The 18,502-nt window shown below is 52.5% G+C and overlaps 7 protein-coding genes across 7 annotated transcripts; 1 reads left to right on the plus strand and 6 right to left on the minus strand.

Moving 5' to 3' along the window:
* Positions 1–1,379: 1,379 nt before the first annotated feature.
* Positions 1,380–3,366, minus strand: PHYSODRAFT_469873 (hypothetical protein; the record flags this gene model as incomplete). The annotated part of the gene is made up of 7 exons (XM_009518338.1): positions 1,380–1,599; positions 1,670–1,799; positions 1,870–1,963; positions 2,048–2,077; positions 2,155–2,356; positions 2,436–2,788; positions 2,875–3,366. 7 exons carry the CDS (start codon positions 3,364–3,366, stop codon positions 1,380–1,382), a joined length of 1,521 nt encoding a protein of 506 aa, XP_009516633.1.
* Positions 3,367–3,554: 188 nt separating this feature from the next.
* Positions 3,555–5,798, minus strand: PHYSODRAFT_309744 (hypothetical protein; the record flags this gene model as incomplete). Its single annotated transcript, XM_009518339.1, has 1 exon — positions 3,555–5,798. One exon carries the CDS (start codon positions 5,796–5,798, stop codon positions 3,555–3,557), a length of 2,244 nt encoding a protein of 747 aa, XP_009516634.1.
* A 292-nt stretch (positions 5,799–6,090) lies between these two features.
* Positions 6,091–6,489, minus strand: PHYSODRAFT_477165 (hypothetical protein; the record flags this gene model as incomplete). The annotated part of the gene is made up of 1 exon (XM_009518340.1): positions 6,091–6,489. One exon carries the CDS (start codon positions 6,487–6,489, stop codon positions 6,091–6,093), a length of 399 nt encoding a protein of 132 aa, XP_009516635.1.
* A 269-nt stretch (positions 6,490–6,758) lies between these two features.
* PHYSODRAFT_263493 (hypothetical protein) lies at positions 6,759–7,245 on the minus strand (the record flags this gene model as incomplete). The annotated part of the gene is made up of 1 exon (XM_009518341.1): positions 6,759–7,245. A coding segment is annotated over one exon (487 nt), but the record flags the coding sequence as incomplete, so codon positions are not given.
* Positions 7,246–9,028: 1,783 nt separating this feature from the next.
* On the minus strand, positions 9,029–9,565 carry PHYSODRAFT_322888 (hypothetical protein; the record flags this gene model as incomplete). Its single annotated transcript, XM_009518342.1, has 3 exons — positions 9,029–9,199; positions 9,269–9,464; positions 9,519–9,565. 3 exons carry the CDS (start codon positions 9,563–9,565, stop codon positions 9,029–9,031), a joined length of 414 nt encoding a protein of 137 aa, XP_009516637.1.
* Positions 9,566–10,631: 1,066 nt separating this feature from the next.
* On the minus strand, positions 10,632–12,125 carry PHYSODRAFT_473810 (hypothetical protein; the record flags this gene model as incomplete). The annotated part of the gene is made up of 1 exon (XM_009518343.1): positions 10,632–12,125. The coding sequence occupies one exon, from the start codon at positions 12,123–12,125 to the stop codon at positions 10,632–10,634; it is 1,494 nt and encodes a 497-aa protein (XP_009516638.1).
* A 1,089-nt stretch (positions 12,126–13,214) lies between these two features.
* Positions 13,215–14,083, plus strand: PHYSODRAFT_263482 (hypothetical protein; the record flags this gene model as incomplete). The annotated part of the gene is made up of 4 exons (XM_009518344.1): positions 13,215–13,285; positions 13,360–13,700; positions 13,928–14,022; positions 14,075–14,083. The coding sequence occupies 4 exons, from the start codon at positions 13,215–13,217 to the stop codon at positions 14,081–14,083; spliced, it is 516 nt and encodes a 171-aa protein (XP_009516639.1).
* Positions 14,084–18,502: the final 4,419 nt, after the last annotated feature.

The following is an 18,502-nucleotide window of genomic DNA, read 5'->3' on the forward strand; positions in this document are numbered from 1 at the left end:
TGCGTAACGGGTTTAGCAGAGCAAATCACCCAGAGCACCACGAAGTTGCCAAAAAGAGATCAAGCATTTTCTTCATCCGCAACTTTGCCTGCAGTTGATGAAAGCTGAAAAAACTCATGAAATGAGTCGTACACCACTGGAAAAACGTCGTGGCGATGGAGTTGCAATGGCTAGAAGCACAACTTGGCACATTCGCCATGTTCTTACTGAGCCGTTGGGGGGACGTTCATGAGTTTCGGTGTTGCACAGTTCGCGATGAAAAGTCCGACTAACAAAACGGCCATACTTAAGTACTACGATACGGCATCGATATCATCAGCAGTCGCTACAGTAATCATTGCGTTGGATCCGCATGAAGTATTATACTATGAAGTTGTTATACTGGGATAGGAAGCGACGAAGTGCTGATAGACCAGCCCAAACAGGATTAATTCGGGCGATGTCCCCCCTTCCAATCGACACCGGTGATGAACCGGTAACGTCTTTAGGTCAATTTACAGTAAGTGATGTCTATTGACCGAGTGTTTTAGACTTCTCAAGAATGATGGAGGCTGGTCCAGTTCATTTGCAAATTCGTCGAGTTAGATTCGTCATTGATTTTGCTCTGAAATCGGTTGTACGTCGTGACCATAGTGGCGACATTGTCGGGCAGATTCTGCGGCTGCGAAGCAGGCGCAGGAGATGCCCGTGGAGCGTGCGGATTGAGTTTATCAATGGCGATCAAAGGTGAGTTAACCAATCCTATCCCAGCCTTCGCGAAGCCCTAGTACTGGGATAGGAAGCAACGTTCCAAAAGGTTTATATGCGTGGGCAGATTGAACCGGTGTGCTACCGACGACACTGGTATGAATCAGTGCATATATTGAGCAGGGTACGGATGGACGAAGAGAACGCTTGGACTGTACAATAGCACTAGAGGTACTCAGTAAGCATTTGCATTTTCTACAAGCTGCAAAACAGATCTCAACCAAGGTTCGCATTTTTAATTTTGTAAAGCATTGCCGGTAGACAGTTTGAACTGGCAAATATCCGGGCTGCGAAGCAGGCGCAGGAGATGACCGTAGCTAATAAAAAATAGTGAAAAATAAAAAGAAGGGGTTTATACCAAAATTCTCCTATCCCAGCCTTCGCGGAGCCCTAGTATCATGTGTGTCTGACTGAAACTTCATTGAGAGAGCTGTTCTTATGGTAATAAATTACTGAAACGAAATAAGTAAAATCGAAACATCCAAGGATGATGCTAAGCGTAAGCTTGTTCATCAGAAACATCACGACCAATATTTTCAGAGTATTGCGATCATCAAGAAACTCAACGCCGCTACAGAACTGGAATTATAAGCGAGCCACTAGCTCCTGCATTTCTAACGTCCATCCACTCTCTACACTTGAGCAGGAGTGATGCCTTGGTTTCGCATCAGAAACACCAGCTTCTTGGTCTTCAGAGTGATGCGGTGGTCGACCAGCCCGACTCCTGCGAAGGCTTTGAACCCGGCGATGTACTGGAAATCGTCTTCCAGCGATGTTGGATCCTTGGCTGTTAACAGATAGTCGAACTGCGTCAACTGTTCCACGGTCGTCACCGACTCGTCCTTCGAATACCTGGTTAGTGAAAACGAGACTGGTTAGTATACTGCAAACACACACTTTGCACTAAGGTTAGAGCACGCACCTCCATGCCGGGAACTCCTCGCCGAATCGAGACACACCAGTCATGGCAGCGGGGACGTCGATGTGCACAGTACGAGGTAGATCGCGCTCATTCAGCCCAATTTGATGCAAACGAACGAAGGCCTCGCCACCTTGAAAATGAAAGGCCAGGTAAGAGACTGACTCGTAAAATAAACAGTTTTAAGAATAGTTTGAGCGTACCAGGGTAGTTGTTTTGGGCGGCTGTAAGCAAGAACAGCGTGCCAATTACTGTGACCAGCATGCATCCAATGGCGCCAACAAGTGGGAAAAGCGCCTGAATACCACACGAGTATATGTTAGCCAAAACGTCAGTCGGGATACAGATAACGCCACGGTGAAAAAAATAGGAAAAACTGACCTTGCTGTTGCGGTAGAGCTTGGCTAGACCCTAGTGTGGAATTGACATCACATTGTAAACCAGTCAGTCCAATGAATATAACTCCCGCGAATCGTTGCACAACCTACCACGGCCGAGACCATGTTGAGGATCGGAATAGCGTTGAAGATAAACCGCAGCTCCTTGTGTGGGAGGAACGAGTAGAGCCCCAGGTATACAAACACGGGCCAAACGAGCGAAAACACACTCCAGTCCAGAACTGGCGCCGTCTTGAACGACCACAAAACGTCATGCAACGATCGGCTCTTCAGCAGCGTCGGGAGGAGCGTACTGCCATAGAAACAGCAAACATCCAACCGGTAAGTCTCACCTCTTGCAATTCAGCCTTCAACTACATGGATAAACAGACACCAACCTGAGTCCGAGCGGGATCAGCAGAGCCGTGGCCTGCAGTGCACGGGGCAGAGCCGACGTGAAGTACCACAGCGGGGGACTGACCCCCCACTCGCTGCTCTTGTTCTCCACGGTGTTGAACCACAGCACCTCGCCCTCCGGCCAGAGCCAGCGTTGCCAGAAGTACGAGTCCACGAGCACTGTCAGCGTCAACGACAGCACTCCCGAAGACAGTCCCCACCACACCATCGTGAAGAACGACACCCGACGAGACAGCAGCATGTTCAGCACCAAGGGCGCAAACAGCACCACCGTGTCACCTCGGAACACCACAGTCGCGAACGTGAACAGGAACACGCAGCGCTGCCACTTGTCCTGAACAATTTCAGTAGAAAAAACTAAAAAATTAGATACCCCAAATAAATAATAATAACTCCTCAACTCAAACCATTTACCCGGAGGTAGAACCCCAGTGCGTACAGCACCAACGCCAGCGCGTACACATTGGGTAGAGTTCTACTCATGTAGAACAGCAGGTGGAACTGACACGCGCAAAGCAGCAGCAGGAAGCGACTCGCGTCCCGACCGAAGCGCATCCCCACGCCGTCGCTGAAGAAGACGAGGCCCCCCATTGTCAGCATCCCCAGCACCCAGCGGGTGGCCACCTGCAGCCACAACTTGTGCACGCCCAGCAGCTGCAGCAGCCACACGAGGGGGCGACTGGCGCCCGCCACCGCCAAGGAGCCGATGAACGTGCGCGGCACGACGCCCGGGAACTCGAGGTGGTCGAACTGGTCCACGCCGCGCACGCCCAAGAGCAGCAGGTCGTGGGTCGCCTGCAGGTTGAAGCTCTCCTCCACCTTGGCGAAGGGGCACAGCAGCAGGTACGCAGTCATGGCCGACGCCACCAGCAGCTCCGCGCGGCGTCCGCGCATCAGGAACACCATGGTAGCACTTATGATACACTAGTGATTTCCTTGGGAGCAGCTGCCACGTCCGCGCTACCTGGTAGTCAGTAGCGGACTGCATGTAGATTGGCTGATATGCTAGCGAATCACAGATGAATAGAGGACTAACTTCAACTTGATGCAGACAGGTTGGTTATGTACGTGGGTGGGTAATAGCTAGCTACGCGTTAGATCTGGACGTCGGCGGAGGACGGGGACTCGGCTTGACCCGGCTTGTGGCTGGTGGGGACGCTGGCAACGAACTTCTTGAGCGAGTCGCTCATGAAGAACTGGCCCGACGCCTTGTTGAGCTCCTTGTCCTCGCAGAAGCAGAGCAGGATCGTGTCGATGGCCATCTCGTACACGCCGAGCAGCGTGGAGGCCACGAACCAGCCCAGCAGCAGCGCCAGCAGGATGGGCGCCAGCGGGGACGACAGCTCGTGGGCGCCCCCCACGCCGTAGTCGTCGCTGTTCTTCTCCAGGTAGGCGAACGTGGCGATGGCGCAGCTCAGCGCAACGGCCACTTTGCCCGCGCCCAGGAGCAGGAAGGTGACGGTGGAGACCGCGCCCACCTGCGCGATGTTGCTCAGCAGGATCTTGAACGCGTCCTTGGCCGACGCGCAGAAGCTGTGGCCCTTCATGGCGATGAGGATGTACGCGTTCTTGGACAGGAAGCGCAGGCACTTCTCCAGACACCACAAGCAGCACTGCACCACCTTCATCACGACCTTGAGCATGGCGTTCGACTTCTGCAGATCCTGCGTCTGGTGGTCCAAGTACATGAGCGCGGCGCGGACGAACTGCACCACGGCGATGATGAACGCGCCGAAGGCCAGCGACCCGAAGTGGTAGCGGAAGCAGTTCTTGAACGACGCGAGCACGGGGAAGCGCCCCATCTCGTCGCTCGTCTTGTTGCGGCTCCAGTAGTAGCGACTCACGGCGCCAGCGATCGTGCACATGCTGATGGCGTTTATGAGCTGTGCCGTCCACAGGAACCCGAAGAAGTGATACGCCACCAGGATCTTCATGGTCTGGTCGGGGCTCACCGTGTTCAAAGTCATGGTGGCATTGCTGCTCACACTTTGCCCCGCTTGTTCCGCGAGCTCACCCGCCAGAGAAGACAGCTGCATCTCGCCCGAGCTGTAGATGTACGCGCCCACAATGGCGGCGTACGCGAAGAGAAGCAGCAGCATAACGAACGGAATAATGGGGAACAGCACCAGCATCGGCAGACTCTGTAGCGCGCGCGATGCCTCCTTCACGATGCCGACTGCGATGCGGATCTTCTTCTGGAAGAAACACACGAGCAGGAGCGCAACGCCCGCCAAGGCGTACGACACATAGGCAGCCACCGCGTACGCCTTCTGCTTGTCCTGGCTGGCTTGCAGCGTCTGGGGTAAGACGATCGTACTGGCGCTCACTGAAGACGTGTCCACGCTAGCCGCAGCTGCAGCGGACGCGATCTCTGACGTGAGCGCACTAAGCTCCGAGCTGCCGATGATGCCTCCCTTGGTGCTCAGCATCAACGCGAACAGTAGCAGCAGCAGCACGAAGCTCCACAACGTGATCCACACGATGCAGCCAGCGCAAAACCGCAGCAAGACCACGAAAGCGAAGCCCAACACTAGCGCCAGAACTCCTCCACAGAGGAGGAACACGGGCCACGTCTCCTGCAAGTCGCCGATAACGCGTCCGATCGTCGCTCCTGCCGTCTGCAGACTGGAGTAGAGCGGGTTGTCCTGCGCGGGCCCTACAGCTTCTGACGTGGTCACGACTCGCTTGATCTCGCACTGGTCGTTGGGCGTCTTCACGCCGTTCACTTCGTCGTAGTATTCGGGCTCGTCCCCAGGGACGATGCACTTCTCCACTGATGTAGAGTTGGTCTCCGTGATCTGAAGACAGCGGTAGAACACTTGTTCACTCGGCAAAGCCACCAACCAGCATTCACGGTCGCTGGGGAGCACCGTGAGACTCGTAGCTCTGGCCTTGCGCTCCTTTTCTCGGTCTTCCTCGGTGGTTAGCGACGAATCGCCTTGGATTTCGGCCTCCGCTTCGTAGTTGCAGATGTACGTGCCAGCGTCCGGGCAGCTCGCCACGCAGACGCCGTAGAACGAAAAGTCTTCGGGAGCTAGCGACGGGTTGGCCGCCTGCTCCAGCAAGTCCTGCGTGATGCGCGGGTAGAACGTCAGAGGCTGGTCTTCGTGCTTGCCGGTGCCGCACGTGGTGCCGTTGTAGTCCGAGCCGAACAAAAGGCGCTTGGGCTCGCCGTGCATGAAGCCGACGATTGCGATGGCGACCATGCCGACCCAGAAGACCGCGAACAGCAACACGCAGAGCACGTCCCGACATCTTCGCGAGTTGGCGGGTGCCACCCCTTCCAACGGAACGCCGTCCTTGACACCAACCTGCTCCGTGTTGGAGCAGCAGCCCATTGTTATCGATCGTCCAATGCACGCGCGTGCGATCAGATCGAGCTTTGGTCGCTGCCACGGGACGCTGCATTTCTTGAAACTACCGACAGATAACGGCGATATCCGATGCCGGACGCAACGAAACTGATGCGCCTTCTCGGATATTCAAGAGGCAATTCGGTGGGTATTTGCATACAGCTTCGCGTTGAGCGTACGAATTCATCCGATGAATGCAACGTTGGCGAAGGGATATTGGTATTGACACTGACAAAAGACTGGAGTGCTGCAACCGCACACATAGGATTCCTAATTCTTAAAAGGGCCAGGCCTTGCCCAGCTTGGGCTCGAAGTTGCCGTCGTTGAAGGGCGTGTTGGCCTTGCCCCAGCCCACCGAGTTCAGGGCACGGCGCGCGTTCTCCGACATCTGGCTCCACATGATGAGGTCTTGGAAGTCGCCGCCCTTGGTCGTCACATCGGTGGCGTGGTTGACGGGCCACTGGCTCTCGTAGTTGACCTTGACGTGCGTACCATCGAGCGTGTCGGCGTTAGGGGGGGCGTACTTGGAGTAGCCGCTGTGCGCCGACGGTGACACGGCCAGGATCTTGGGGTTCTCGAGGTTCGGGTTGTCGATCCACACGATGACGTGCTCCCAGTCGTGACGGTGGCCCAGGCCCGACGACGGCGAGTCCTTGGGGAAGTACCACGAGTACATGATGGCCCAGACGCCACGGTACCAGGTCGAGCGGCCGTAGACCTGCGACCCCCAGCCAGAGCCCTTGCAGCCAGCGCTAGGGGCGCCCTTCGTCTTGAGACCGCCGCCCGTCTCTCCGGCTTCGTTCACCGCAGGGTACGGGTGGCATCCGTTCGTGATGTGCATCTGAGGTTTGAACTTGACTGCGGCCTTCTCGGAAATCGTCACGGGCTCAGGCTGCGCGAACGGCTTGACCTGGTCGTGGTCGATCCACTTGGCCTCCCACGGACCGGGATCCGGGGTCGGGGCGGGGGTTGGCGCGGGAGTAGTAGCGGGGGTCGGCGCAGGCGTGGGTGCCGGCGTGGACTCAGGCGTCGCTGGCTCGGTCTGACGAGGGTCCGGACGCGGCGTTCCCTTCGGGTTCGTCGGCTCCGGCGTCTCGCCGATGGTCACCTCCACCTCCTGCGAGCCTGACGAGCTCCACTCCTGCTGCTGCTGCTGCTGCTGGTCGTCCTCCTGCGGAAGGCCCTTCTTCGTGCCCGGCGTAGTCGCCGTCGGGGCCCTCGTGAACTGCTTGAGACTCGAGTAGTCGAGGTACTTAACAGGGGCCTTGGTCTCTGCCTCCTCCACCGCGCCCTTGGCCGTGCCGGGCACGGTCGTCGATCCATTCTTCAAGCTCGAAAAGTCGATGGACTTGGTGGTCGAGTCCTTCTCCTCTTGGGCCTGCACCGCCGCCACGGCGGCCAAGGCGACGCAAAAGATGGGGTAGAACTTCATCCTTCCGATGCAGTTGGTGATTCACGTCGGGGTGGAAGTTGCGGAATGAGGCGATTAGTAATTGAGCTTCCCTTCGTCCATTACTAGAGACAGCGCCAACCGATCGCAGCAGGTTATCTTGCTGTTCGCAGAGCCATGCAACGTGAACCGTAAATTCTTGAAGGTCTCAAACTGAGACCATCAGGGGCGTTCTTAACATGTATTGTTGTACACCGTACAACCGATTGCGTAATAATGAGCCACAAAGAAACGCGCACCGGTAGTACGGTGCACCAGACCTCTGTGAACGAAGTGAACGGGTGATTGGTGGGAATTGGCGGGACTTGGCAGAACTTTCATCGTCCAGAGACGAGCCCTAAGTAAAAAGGAAGAGTCCAGCCAATCATATCTCAGGAGTTGATTCTATGTATATATATGTACCTTTTCATGTAAAACAAGGACCTTTTCGTGTATCTTTGCCAAGTTCTGCCTCTTTTTCTACATACTCAGCATCAGATATTTATCAATCATGATACACTTGAAGCATGCAAATAGTCCCTTTGGAGATGAGAAAATATGATAAGGAAATGTGAGGTGAACGGATCACTTTCTTTCTCGTTCAATAGTAGTACGGGTGTAGCGTACACCGGGTATGTCTTGCACAGGTTGTACGTACACCCGTACAACCCCGGTTAAGAACGCCCCTCAGGGGCGTTCTTAACCGGGTGGTGTACAATTCAAGGGTACGAACATCCGCTTGAGCCGGAGCCTCTCACAAGAAGCATCCCACCAGGCTCACTACAAACCTGTTGTTCAAACTCATACCGGTATGCAGTTCCTTGTACATGAAGAGGCATGGGAATTATTTTAATTTTTTCTTTATTACTTTTAATCTCAGTGTTTTGCCCACTAAGATCGCATCCATGATGACATGTTCACGACCGCTCCCTTCGACAAGTTGTGAGGTGCATGTACCGCAATACGCATGTAGAGAGCAGCACCCTATGTTCACCCCGGTAATGCTGATCTGTATTCGTACTTAAAAGTATCATATACAAAATTCAACATGTTGTATAAGTCACAACTGTAATATTGTGGTTATATCTTATTTGCCGGGTATAATAATTGGTCTGATTGGATAAAAATATGTAGATCGCTTCATATGATTGGTCGATGTAGGTGCATCTCATGAGCGGGTGCAGCTCTCAACATGCGAATTGCGGTAAGTTTCCGAAGAGCGACCTGCCGCAAATCTCATCAGCACTCTCGAGCGCTACCATATCGCGACGGTTCCGACTTCCCTACATATTCCGACATCTAGGATTTATTGACCAAACTAAAGTTACCGTAAGTAAAAAAAGGTAACTGAAGAAGAAAATGGCAGGGTACTTGCAGCTACACGCAATAAAAGTTAGGTGATGATAAAGTGCAAGGGTAGCTACATATGTTATTGATCACCTTGATCACCATGCAATAAAAGTTAGGCGATGATAAAGTGCAAGGGTAGCTACATATATTATTGATCACCTTGATCACCAATCTACGATCACCGCCTCCTCAGCTATTGTGCCAGCTTTGAGGCACGCAGCACCGCGATCGCCACTTCCGCCTTGTAGTCTGCCATTGTTGGCAATCCGATCCTGCGCGGCAGAGACTTCACCAGCTTGACCTACTGGTGCAGCACCTTGAACGATTCGAGTAGCGGGGTCATGATGTACAGGTGACCGAGCTGTCCTCCTTGGCCACCTCCGTGATGTACAGTGCCCAAACGGCAGCCGTGCAGATAGGGTTCACCTCCTGCAGCCTAGCCGGCCGGGCACGACGTCACCGTCGCCTTCATCACCTTCACCTCCTTCGACAGCTTCTCGTCCAGATCGTTAGCCTCGTGCGGCAGGAACTTGTGCGACAGCGGGTCCAGCGTCTGGGTGGTCACGAGGAGGTCGTCCATGACGCGGAGCATGCCCTCAACATCCCCCTGCTCGAACGAGCACAGACAGCTGCAGCGCCGGCGTGTCCAGCTCCAAGGTACAGATCATGGGCGGACAGCGGCGATGCGCTGTAGCTCCGTGCGTGCCCTTGGCAAGGAGCCTCGCGGTCCTCCGCGGGTGTGACCGCGTTCGTGAGCCTCCATGCGGCGGCGCGCGCCCATGAGCTTCGCCACGTCGCCAGCCGCGAAAGCCTTCTGCAGCTCCTTCCTGCGCTTGATCATCTCGCTCACCGTCTCCTCCGCACTCGCGTAGCTGCCCCCGCGCAGCACCACCTCAGCCAACCTCGGCGTACTGCAGCAAGCTCACCCGTCCTCCGACGGCTGCGTGTGACGCCACGTCGACGGATGCTTCATGCGTGTAGAGCTAGCGTTGTGGCGGTGGAACGCTCAACGCGCTCGCCGTCATGGTCATCTTGCCTTGCCCTTCGCCGCGACTGCGTCGCCACCGATGCATGTGGGGGCTTCATCTCTCGGGCTTGATCGCCATCTTGAAATGAACACCAATCAAAACTTCACTCCGTCCTATTCTAGGACATAATCCTAGTTGTCAGAACGGCAAAACTATTTAAAAAGTATTTTCTGTACTTGATTTTTGTATATGCATATACATATTTAGGCCAGTCTTCCGACAAATATTTGTCGGAAAGTGTCGGAACGCGTTCACCTAAACCTAAAGCAGACGATTGGCTAAAATAGCCACACCAGGTGATATGATAGGCTGTAATTCAGGTGAAGACAAGCCTGAAACAATCCTGCTCGCTTATCAGTCGGAAAGACCACTATATTCATCCATACCGTCAAAATTCCAACGGGGTTGGACTGCTTCCAACCAAAACCGGTCTAGCAACGGTATTAGGTTTTTTGTTCAGCTGATATTTAACCTCACGACCGCCGATTGGATTTTCGGCCAACAGTCCAGAAGCTTCCAGGTTAGTGCAGGCAGCGAGTCGTGCAACGCTGCTTGTGCTACCTGTGCTGACTGTGCTGCTGTTGTCTCTGCGTGTACATAGGCGCTGCTGGCCGCTGGGCCGTGTGTGCTGCTGGGCCGTGTGTGCTGCTGGGCCGTGTGTGCTGCTGGGCCGTGTGTGCTACTGACGCTGGGCCACTTGCTGCTGGGCTATGTGCGCTGCTGGGACGTGTATTGGGTTGCGCCTGTGCGCTCTCGTGGCGTGTGGCTCAAGTGGCCGAGGGTTTGGACGAGTATGGTGCTGTTGATGGATGCGACTTACCCGCGCCCATGGAGCTTGTGAGGTTGAGCGCCAGGCCTTCGGGCCTGGAGGATCGGGCTCAAACCCCGACATGGGCATCAAGTATTATGTGTTTTTGCTTTCTTTTTGGACAGGTCGGCTAAGAGAGTGCGTGCTACTCCTGTTGTACGTATTGTGTATCTTATTGACTGTTTAGTGTGCTGCGTGTGCATTTAGGTGAAGCGCAGGAATGGCGGAAGGGCAGAATTGGGTGTCGGGTCGACGACTTCGCCTTCGTAGTAGCGCTCGCGAAACTCGTCAAGGAGGACGGAAAGGTGGCCTGCTTTGTGAAGCGCACGCATGGCTTTGACGACCGAGCCAACGGCTACAGCCTGTGAGCCTTGTGCAGCCAAGTATTCAAGCGTCTTTATCTCGGCTTCGACTCCAACAGTGTGGACCTCCGCCTTGTACGCTGGCGAGGCCGGGTCCAGCTTGAACCCAGAAGGTAAGCAGAGCATCATGAATGCAACTGCGTGTCGTGACTCGTGAAGGATGGCTTTGCTAACTGTTGTTGATTCGTACATGCGTGGTACAGCAGTGAACCACTCGAACCACACTGTCGATAGCGCTTTGGAGGCACGTTTGCGCGCGCGCTTTGGCTGCGACTGCTCAACGTCTTCGTGCTGCTGCTCGGTAGTGTTTGTTTTCTTGTCAATAGATTCTGCGTTCGCCCCCAAAACAGCCAGCCTTTCCTCTACGCGTGTTTGGCGGAGCAATAGCTCGTCGAGCTGCTGCGACAGCTTTTCGAGAACACGGATCATGTTTTGAGAGGACTCGGCCACTGTTTCTTGTTTCTCTTCTGCAGGTGGATTGAATGCAGCTCGGAGGGTGATCGACCATGCCAACAGCTCGGAGGCCTGTATGTTGAGGACACCAAGGGCTTCATGAATGCGACGGACGTACGGGTTATCCAAGCGATGGCGTTCCATCTCGGGGAAGTGAAGGATCAAGGTCGCTATCAACACTTCGAGCACCTGAGGATCCAAGTTCCAAGACACTGTCGGGAAACCAGTGACAGCAGCGAAGAGGAGATCCTGCAGCTTCTCCACGCGCGCTCGGGCGGCTCCGTCCAGGGCGGTAAGGTCTGGAAGTCGGGCGCCCGCTTGCGGGTTCCACCCGCTCAATTGGCGCGCAACTTGTTGATCTTCGTGTGTTGTGTTCAGCATGTAGGAAAACGCCTTGCTCACGCGCGACATATTCCAGCCCCCGCGTTCAACAACCCAGTTCGGACTAATGCGACTGTCGGCGTTGGCGTGCATGGCCCCACCTCTTCTGAAGGAGTGCGAGGTAAGTCCCTTCGTGAGTCCACTCTCCTTTGCTGCTGGCAGTCCACTAACCGTGACTAATAGTCTATTGATATAAGCTTGGGCACCAGGGGCCAAGTTGGCTCGACATGGCTGTGGAGTCTTGCATGTAGGTGCTTCCGCAAGCTCGCGGTCTAGCCGCGCAATCAGCCTCAGCTCGCCATCGTCGTCTTGGTCGTCGGACGCGGACAGTGCAGGTACGGCAGCAAATTGCGGGAAGATGCGAGTTCCTGGAGCGGGTTGAAGGGCGAGAGCGACAGCTAGCACGTGTAACGGGCACGTGATGGGATCGTTAGGATCCTTAAACAGGGAGGTTCCCTGTTGCGAAGCAGTCTTCACACGCTTAAAGCGGAGAAATATCATACCGCCTAGCATATACGCACAGAATTGTCAGCATAATTCGTGGGATTAATTAATACAAAAATTCAAAATCCTGCGTGATTCGTACCGGGGTATACACACAGCTGGGCTTTCTCCAATTGCTCAGCCTCAGAACCACGACCGTAGAGGTACCACATCAACGCCACTAGCGCCGCATCCAGGTAGTCGGAGTTGGCGGAAGCGTGCATGTAGAGAACCGAGATGATAGTCTTTATATCTTTCTTAGTACATGGTGGCGCTTGTTTCGTGACACCTTGCTCCGGCCTCTTTTCACAGTACCGATCTAGAGTTGATAGCATCTTTTGCAGCTTCTTAGCTACAATTGGCTCTGTTGCGGGTACAGATCCGCCAGCCAGTTCTTAACATTGCCAAAATAAGATAACACAGTGTTCTTGGACAGAGCTACTCCTTGTCTTCCTACCTTTTTCACTAAGAACCACCCATACTTATCCAGAATGACAAACAAACTCTTACCTGTGCTGTCCTTAGAAATACGATCATGCACTTCTGTGAGCGTCACCTCCTTCTTCGCAAGGAAGTCTTCGAAGGACTTCACAGCCGTCGCTCTGCTTCTCTGGCTGTTCGCAGGAACTAGCGATGCCACCGACATGCCTGTGTGCGTCGGAACGCAGAATGGAGTCGGAGATGAGCTGGCAGGAGTTGGAAACCTATGAATATTTATTCTATTTGTAGTTCACTTGATATTTGTATGGCGTGCTCGATATTAAATCGCGTTTCGAACCAGATATCGTTGGAATGTTCAGATCAGCGGTTGGCAGTCATTCCCTCGATTTAATTGGTCGAAATTTTAAGCAACGGTAGTGTCTATTGGTTGTAAATGCTAAGAATCGCAGACGACACACTCCTATTGGCCCGAAACACCATACAAACTTTAAGGTATTTTTCAGGGGTTAGAATCGCAGCGATATGCTACCATACCATGACGGTGCCGACAGCGGCCGACACCTGCCGACACAATCTATCATTGGTTAAAAGCCTAAATTTGTTTGATTGGTCTAAAACGGCTATTTTGAACCCTTCTCGCATTTTCATTTCGTGGTGGAGGTCATAATGGCGGCGCTCCTGAGCGCAATGCCCTCCCCTCCAGGCTTCGCATGCGTGTCATGCGGGCGTGCACAGGTGTGAGCAGGTCACCCAAGACGGTTCGTGGCAAGCCCGGCACGTCGGCGTGCACAGCCTGTGCCCTCGGAGCCAGTCGAGAGCGAGGAGGACCAGGGCACCCACGACACAAGGGCGAGGGGCAGCAGGCACCGGGGGGGGGCACCAAGAGCGCGGGGGAAGGCGAGGAGCTCAAGAGTACGAAGGACAGCAGAGGCTCCAAGGGCACGACGGACGGACGGGCGTCGTCGTTGGCGGCGGCAGTGGTGGTGGTGGTGGCCGAGGAGGGGGAGGAGGAGGAGGAGGAGGAGGTGGAGAGAGTGAGGCAGGCCGCGATGACGCTGCAGAAAGGAGGGAGGTCGAGCAGGAGTCGAAGAGTGGAGGCAGAGCGAGCGGCAGTGGAGGAGGAGGTCGTGCAATGCGTCAAGGAGCGTGGCGGTCACCGCAGAGGCAGCCGTGGAGGAGAGGGGGCACGACGGAGTGGCTGCCGCGTATGGTAAGGAGAAGGAGGGTGCGGCGGAGCTGAAGGAACGAGAGGGCACGGTTGAGGTGAGCGCGCGGCGTACTCGAGTCGTCGAGCCTGCTGGCGTCCGTGGACAAGGGAGAGTTACTGCGGTAGAGGGCGAGTGCGGCGGGGACGAAGGCGCAGTTTGCGGGTTGAAGAGCGGGTGGCCTGCAGCGAGGACACAAGGAAGCGTGCGAGGAGCTGGTGCGTCTCGTGGCGGCGCAGCTGGTCATGCAGAGCTACCACTGCGTGCGGGTGCGTTGTGTACGGTTGGCTGGGTGGGATGTTGCTGGGACCTGCCCCGAAGCCCTCCTAGCTGCAGTTAAACCGTTAATACTAATTAAGCATCTATTTATTCGAGTGTTTCATTGCGTGACCTCCTTCTACATGTACATCTCCACGATAAGAAACTTGCAAATACTACTTATCGCATGCCTTGCCGTTCTGCTAACATGTAGTACTAGTACTTAGTAGTGATAAGTTCATGAAAGTGCATCGCCACGGAAACTCGGTTGAGTTTGAGAAGCTAGCGGAAGCGCCACTACAAAACGCGTAAAGCAGTCAAATTCATGTTATACAAACTTTAAGTAAAGTGTCGGCACCGTGCAAAATGTGTATATTCACCTAATTACTTAACTTCACTATAGGTGGATTACATATCTCGACAGCCCTGCATACATTATACGTCGGCAGGAGTGTCGGCAGCTCATACACCTACCCCTAACGTTGATCATTGGATAAAATACCATCTATCGCCCTTCTCATTCGATAATAATCAGTCATCGACATTTGATTGGATCATGACAGCCATACAGTGGCTAAATATAAAATCATATGTGTCGGCACCGTCACGATATTTATCCATATACCACGCGGCTGTTGTGGTCGTTTCGAACGGCGAGAAAGTGTTGTGGCGCCGCACGGGTCAAAACTCCATGCATGTTGCGCATGTTGTGAAGGCGTCGCAGACTGCACCTTTGGTAATGTACAGACTAGAGTGTGAGAACGAGACGCCTGATATATCCGGATTTAAAAGGGAATCATATGTGGCAGACACCACTTTATGTATTTTACATTGACTCTAATACCTGATCTCATCGGTAAAAATGGGTATTAGTTGTTACCCGTCTCGTTCTCACGCTCTAGTCTGTACTGCGTCTTGATATCAATCCGTTGTGCTACGATTCCTGCTGACTTTTTTCGGTATTGCTCAAAAAGCGTCTGTCCGTGCATCTGGCTTCTGCAGTGCCAGTTCATGCTCATGTTCATGTAAGTTTTCTTCGGATTTGATATCGCTGCATTGTGTTTTCTTACCAAGCGGTAGATTGGCTGAACATTTCAACTCTCCCTCGGTATAGTGTACTGTAACCTGTTAGGGCACCTTATTGATTGAGTGTTCTAGTCTACACTATGCCCTCCTCCTCCGGATGAACCCGAGACCATGACAAGTCCAACGCCCTTGATGAAGCTAAAGAGGGCATTTTGGACAATCAATAAAGGTCCTGGCTTGTGGAAGACGCGTAGGAAACGCGACTGCCATGGGGGTATAACGACAAACGGCGATTGTTTCACAGTCAGTACCGCGTTAACGCATCGATGAAATTGACCCAAACATGGAAAGTGTCTATTAGTACAACATGGGCCAGAGAAAGAACCAATGGAGGCGAGCGGTTGCGAGGTCGCGTAGCCATAGCAGACCCGTGCGGGGTGCCCGCGAAGCAGGGCCGCGCGGTATCTGCGGAGGCGGGCCCAGCGCCGAGCATTCCAGCGAGCCGAGCACTGTACTCGCCAGGTGAGAGAATCTTTTTAAGCTTATCGCAGGAGCGCAGCGAAGCAAAGCCCATGATCCTATACAAAAATCAAGATATCGGTTTTAGCTGTGCTGTACTAATATCCTCTGCCCCAAACATGAGACCTATGCTGCAAAGCGGTCTGGATACGTTAGAATACAGAGGTGCACCGCGTATTCGGCATGGATACATAATTCGGCTATAGCAGGAAATCATGTATGATAGGTTACTGGTACTTTGTAATGTATACAAATCTCAATCTACTATCTTGGGGTATTGATTTATACCGGTGCCGAAAACGCTGTAGCGCGATGGTATGATACCCACTTGACATCATTGATGGTGCGACTCAAGAGTACATGTATCGTTTTATTTGAAGAAAAGGGACATTCTCATGGACCCGGCATCAAGGGCAAGTGCCTTTTGAGATTCATCTGTTTAGCCGGCATCTCGATGCCGTACCGGTACAGTAAAGGTTGAGCTCAAGCTTTTGACGAGGAATTAAACTGGCTAAGTAGACTACCCCGATTTGTCAAAACGTAAGTAGATAGAGAATCTATTTTAATAGTATTAAAATACTTGTAAGTAGGTGAAAATAAGCATCTGGAACGGTCTAAAATAAGAATATAAGCGATTACAGAACAAACTCGGAATCATTAAGCACATACATTTACGTAGGAAAGTGGGGTTTCCTCGACCACTGGGTCCAGCGTTGAGCTGCTGCAACCCTTCTTCGCCTTAATCTTTTGTTGGCAGCACTATTGCCACCGTGATCAGCACGCGGCTCGTGACATAGACGTTCACGGCATGCGCAGTCTTATGGCCTTTGGATCATGGACCAAACCATGCGGTCCAACGTTGGATGCATCTGAAATGACTGTCCCAACTACTGTAGTGTAACTCAGAAGAACTTTTGCAGGTGAAAAAAAGATTCGAACGATTTTAGTGTCGAGCACTATGCATTGGACGAAAAGTTAATTCACTTTAGTTATCTCTTTTCTAACTTTAATTAAAAGGGACTCATACTCCAGCGGAACAATGTTGTATTTGATGGTTACAAAAGTGCGTGTTGGTCTGTACGTCGTGTACCCCGCAAACATGTTAGTATGTTTTTTTCAGCACACTAAGTCACTATAAGTGCTGTTTGCAAACGGGTTGTATCCAATTATGGCTCCTCAAGAGCACTGTTACCCGTTGTCGATTCCATATTTCATGTATTCACCACGGCGTAGCCAGAGTAGTCTAGTGCTACGTAGTTTGAGGAGTCATGAATAGTTAAAAAAAACTGTCTAACTCCACAAACATGTTAGCCAGATTCACTACACACTAACTTGTGCTAGCCATCAAATAGTGTTTGATTTTTTTGGGGGTTAAGATGTCCTCTATTTACTTCAATTACATATGAAACAATTGGCGGGAACCCGGGTTCCCGCAAATGATACCGACCAAATCGCGAATTATCTATTTAATTTTTGGCCTCCATATTGGTACCCTCGGGGCAAGTTAAACCCTCATACCTAAGTGCTGTCGATGAAGGACTACCCTCAAAATATGCCACCGGTACTGAATAGACCCAAATAACATACCTTACCATGTCCAAGTTTATCTTTCAAGAGCAGGAGGATAGCGATGAGACCGGGAAGCACTGTACCGCTGCACAAGGCAAGCGTCTGGATTTTCGTGGAGAGACACAGGACGAGGGCGAAGGTGAATTAACCTTCCGTTCCCCTACTGAGCTTTAGCTACGTTCTATGTAGGTCATAGACCAACACTTCAATGCACATGTGTACCGGTAGTTTTGGGGGAACCGGGGTCCCGATGGGTACCCGGGTTCCTGCCAATTGTTTCATATATCAAAGCAGAAAATAGGAGAAGAACAAAAAACTACTAGCACTGCCTGCGAATCGTTGAGCCATTAATAAAATTTACAGTGTCCAGCCGTTGTCACTCGGTGTTCGGCTTCTTCGCACTAAGTTCCTCGCAGCGCGGATAAATGTACGAGCCGTCACCGACAGCTTTCTTTGCTTACGTGGCCGAAGAGCGTCGGCAAGCCTCGCGGTGGTCTGGCCGCACATAAGGGTTTGGAGCTAGGTACGAGAGGGAATACGAGCTGGGTTATTGGATAGAAGCAATTGGTGCCGCGCGATAAGAAGTTTCAATCCCCATGATTCATCGTCATTAGAAAATTCTATGAAAATAGAACAGTCGCAGTTTCTAAATCTGATACTCTATTTTTTACTTTTATTTCTACTTGGATAGAAGCAAGAACCTACTTACGTTTTGGCAAATCGGGGTAACCTACTTAGCCAGTTTAATTCCTCAGCTTTTGACCGTCAACACAAGGGGCAACAGACTTGCCGAATGCTTTTAAAATACAGTACGGTACGTGTACCGTATTTGAGATCTCATACTTCATACACCATATTCTTGAAGTTGTGTTGTTGTATTTTGTCTTTGCACCATTTCACCCTTTTGTGCATATTTTTGGATCTTTCTTGCCAAAAATGGCCATATTCTGTAGCAAATGCACTATCTCCCCGCTCTGAATTATGAGATCTCTCTGTAGTATGAGATCTAAAATACTGTATGTGCATTGTTAGCTCGCACGCTTTCACGGGTGTGTTCGATCCACATGTATTACCCACAGATTGCTACCGTACTTGCAGTCATGCTTGTGCTACAGAAATCTGCCTCAATACCGAACGGGTACAGAGAACTCCGGTTATAGTGAAGGTGTTTGGCCATCAACTTCACAAGCTCTCTCATAAATTTTTGTTGTTATAAGAGGGAACCTATCATTGAACATTCAAACTACTATAAAGCATGGATGTACGAGGTGATCGACGTCTGGCGCTCAGAGATAATCGCCATTCTCCTCGTAGCATTGACAACGTTCTGTACACTGGTGTCCTGTAATCTGTGAGCAAACATGTAGACCTGAAGCT

This window comes from Phytophthora sojae, assembly GCF_000149755.1.
Source record: "Phytophthora sojae unplaced genomic scaffold PHYSOscaffold_1, whole genome shotgun sequence".
In the NCBI taxonomy this organism is placed as follows: Eukaryota; Oomycota; class Peronosporomycetes; order Peronosporales; family Peronosporaceae; genus Phytophthora; species Phytophthora sojae.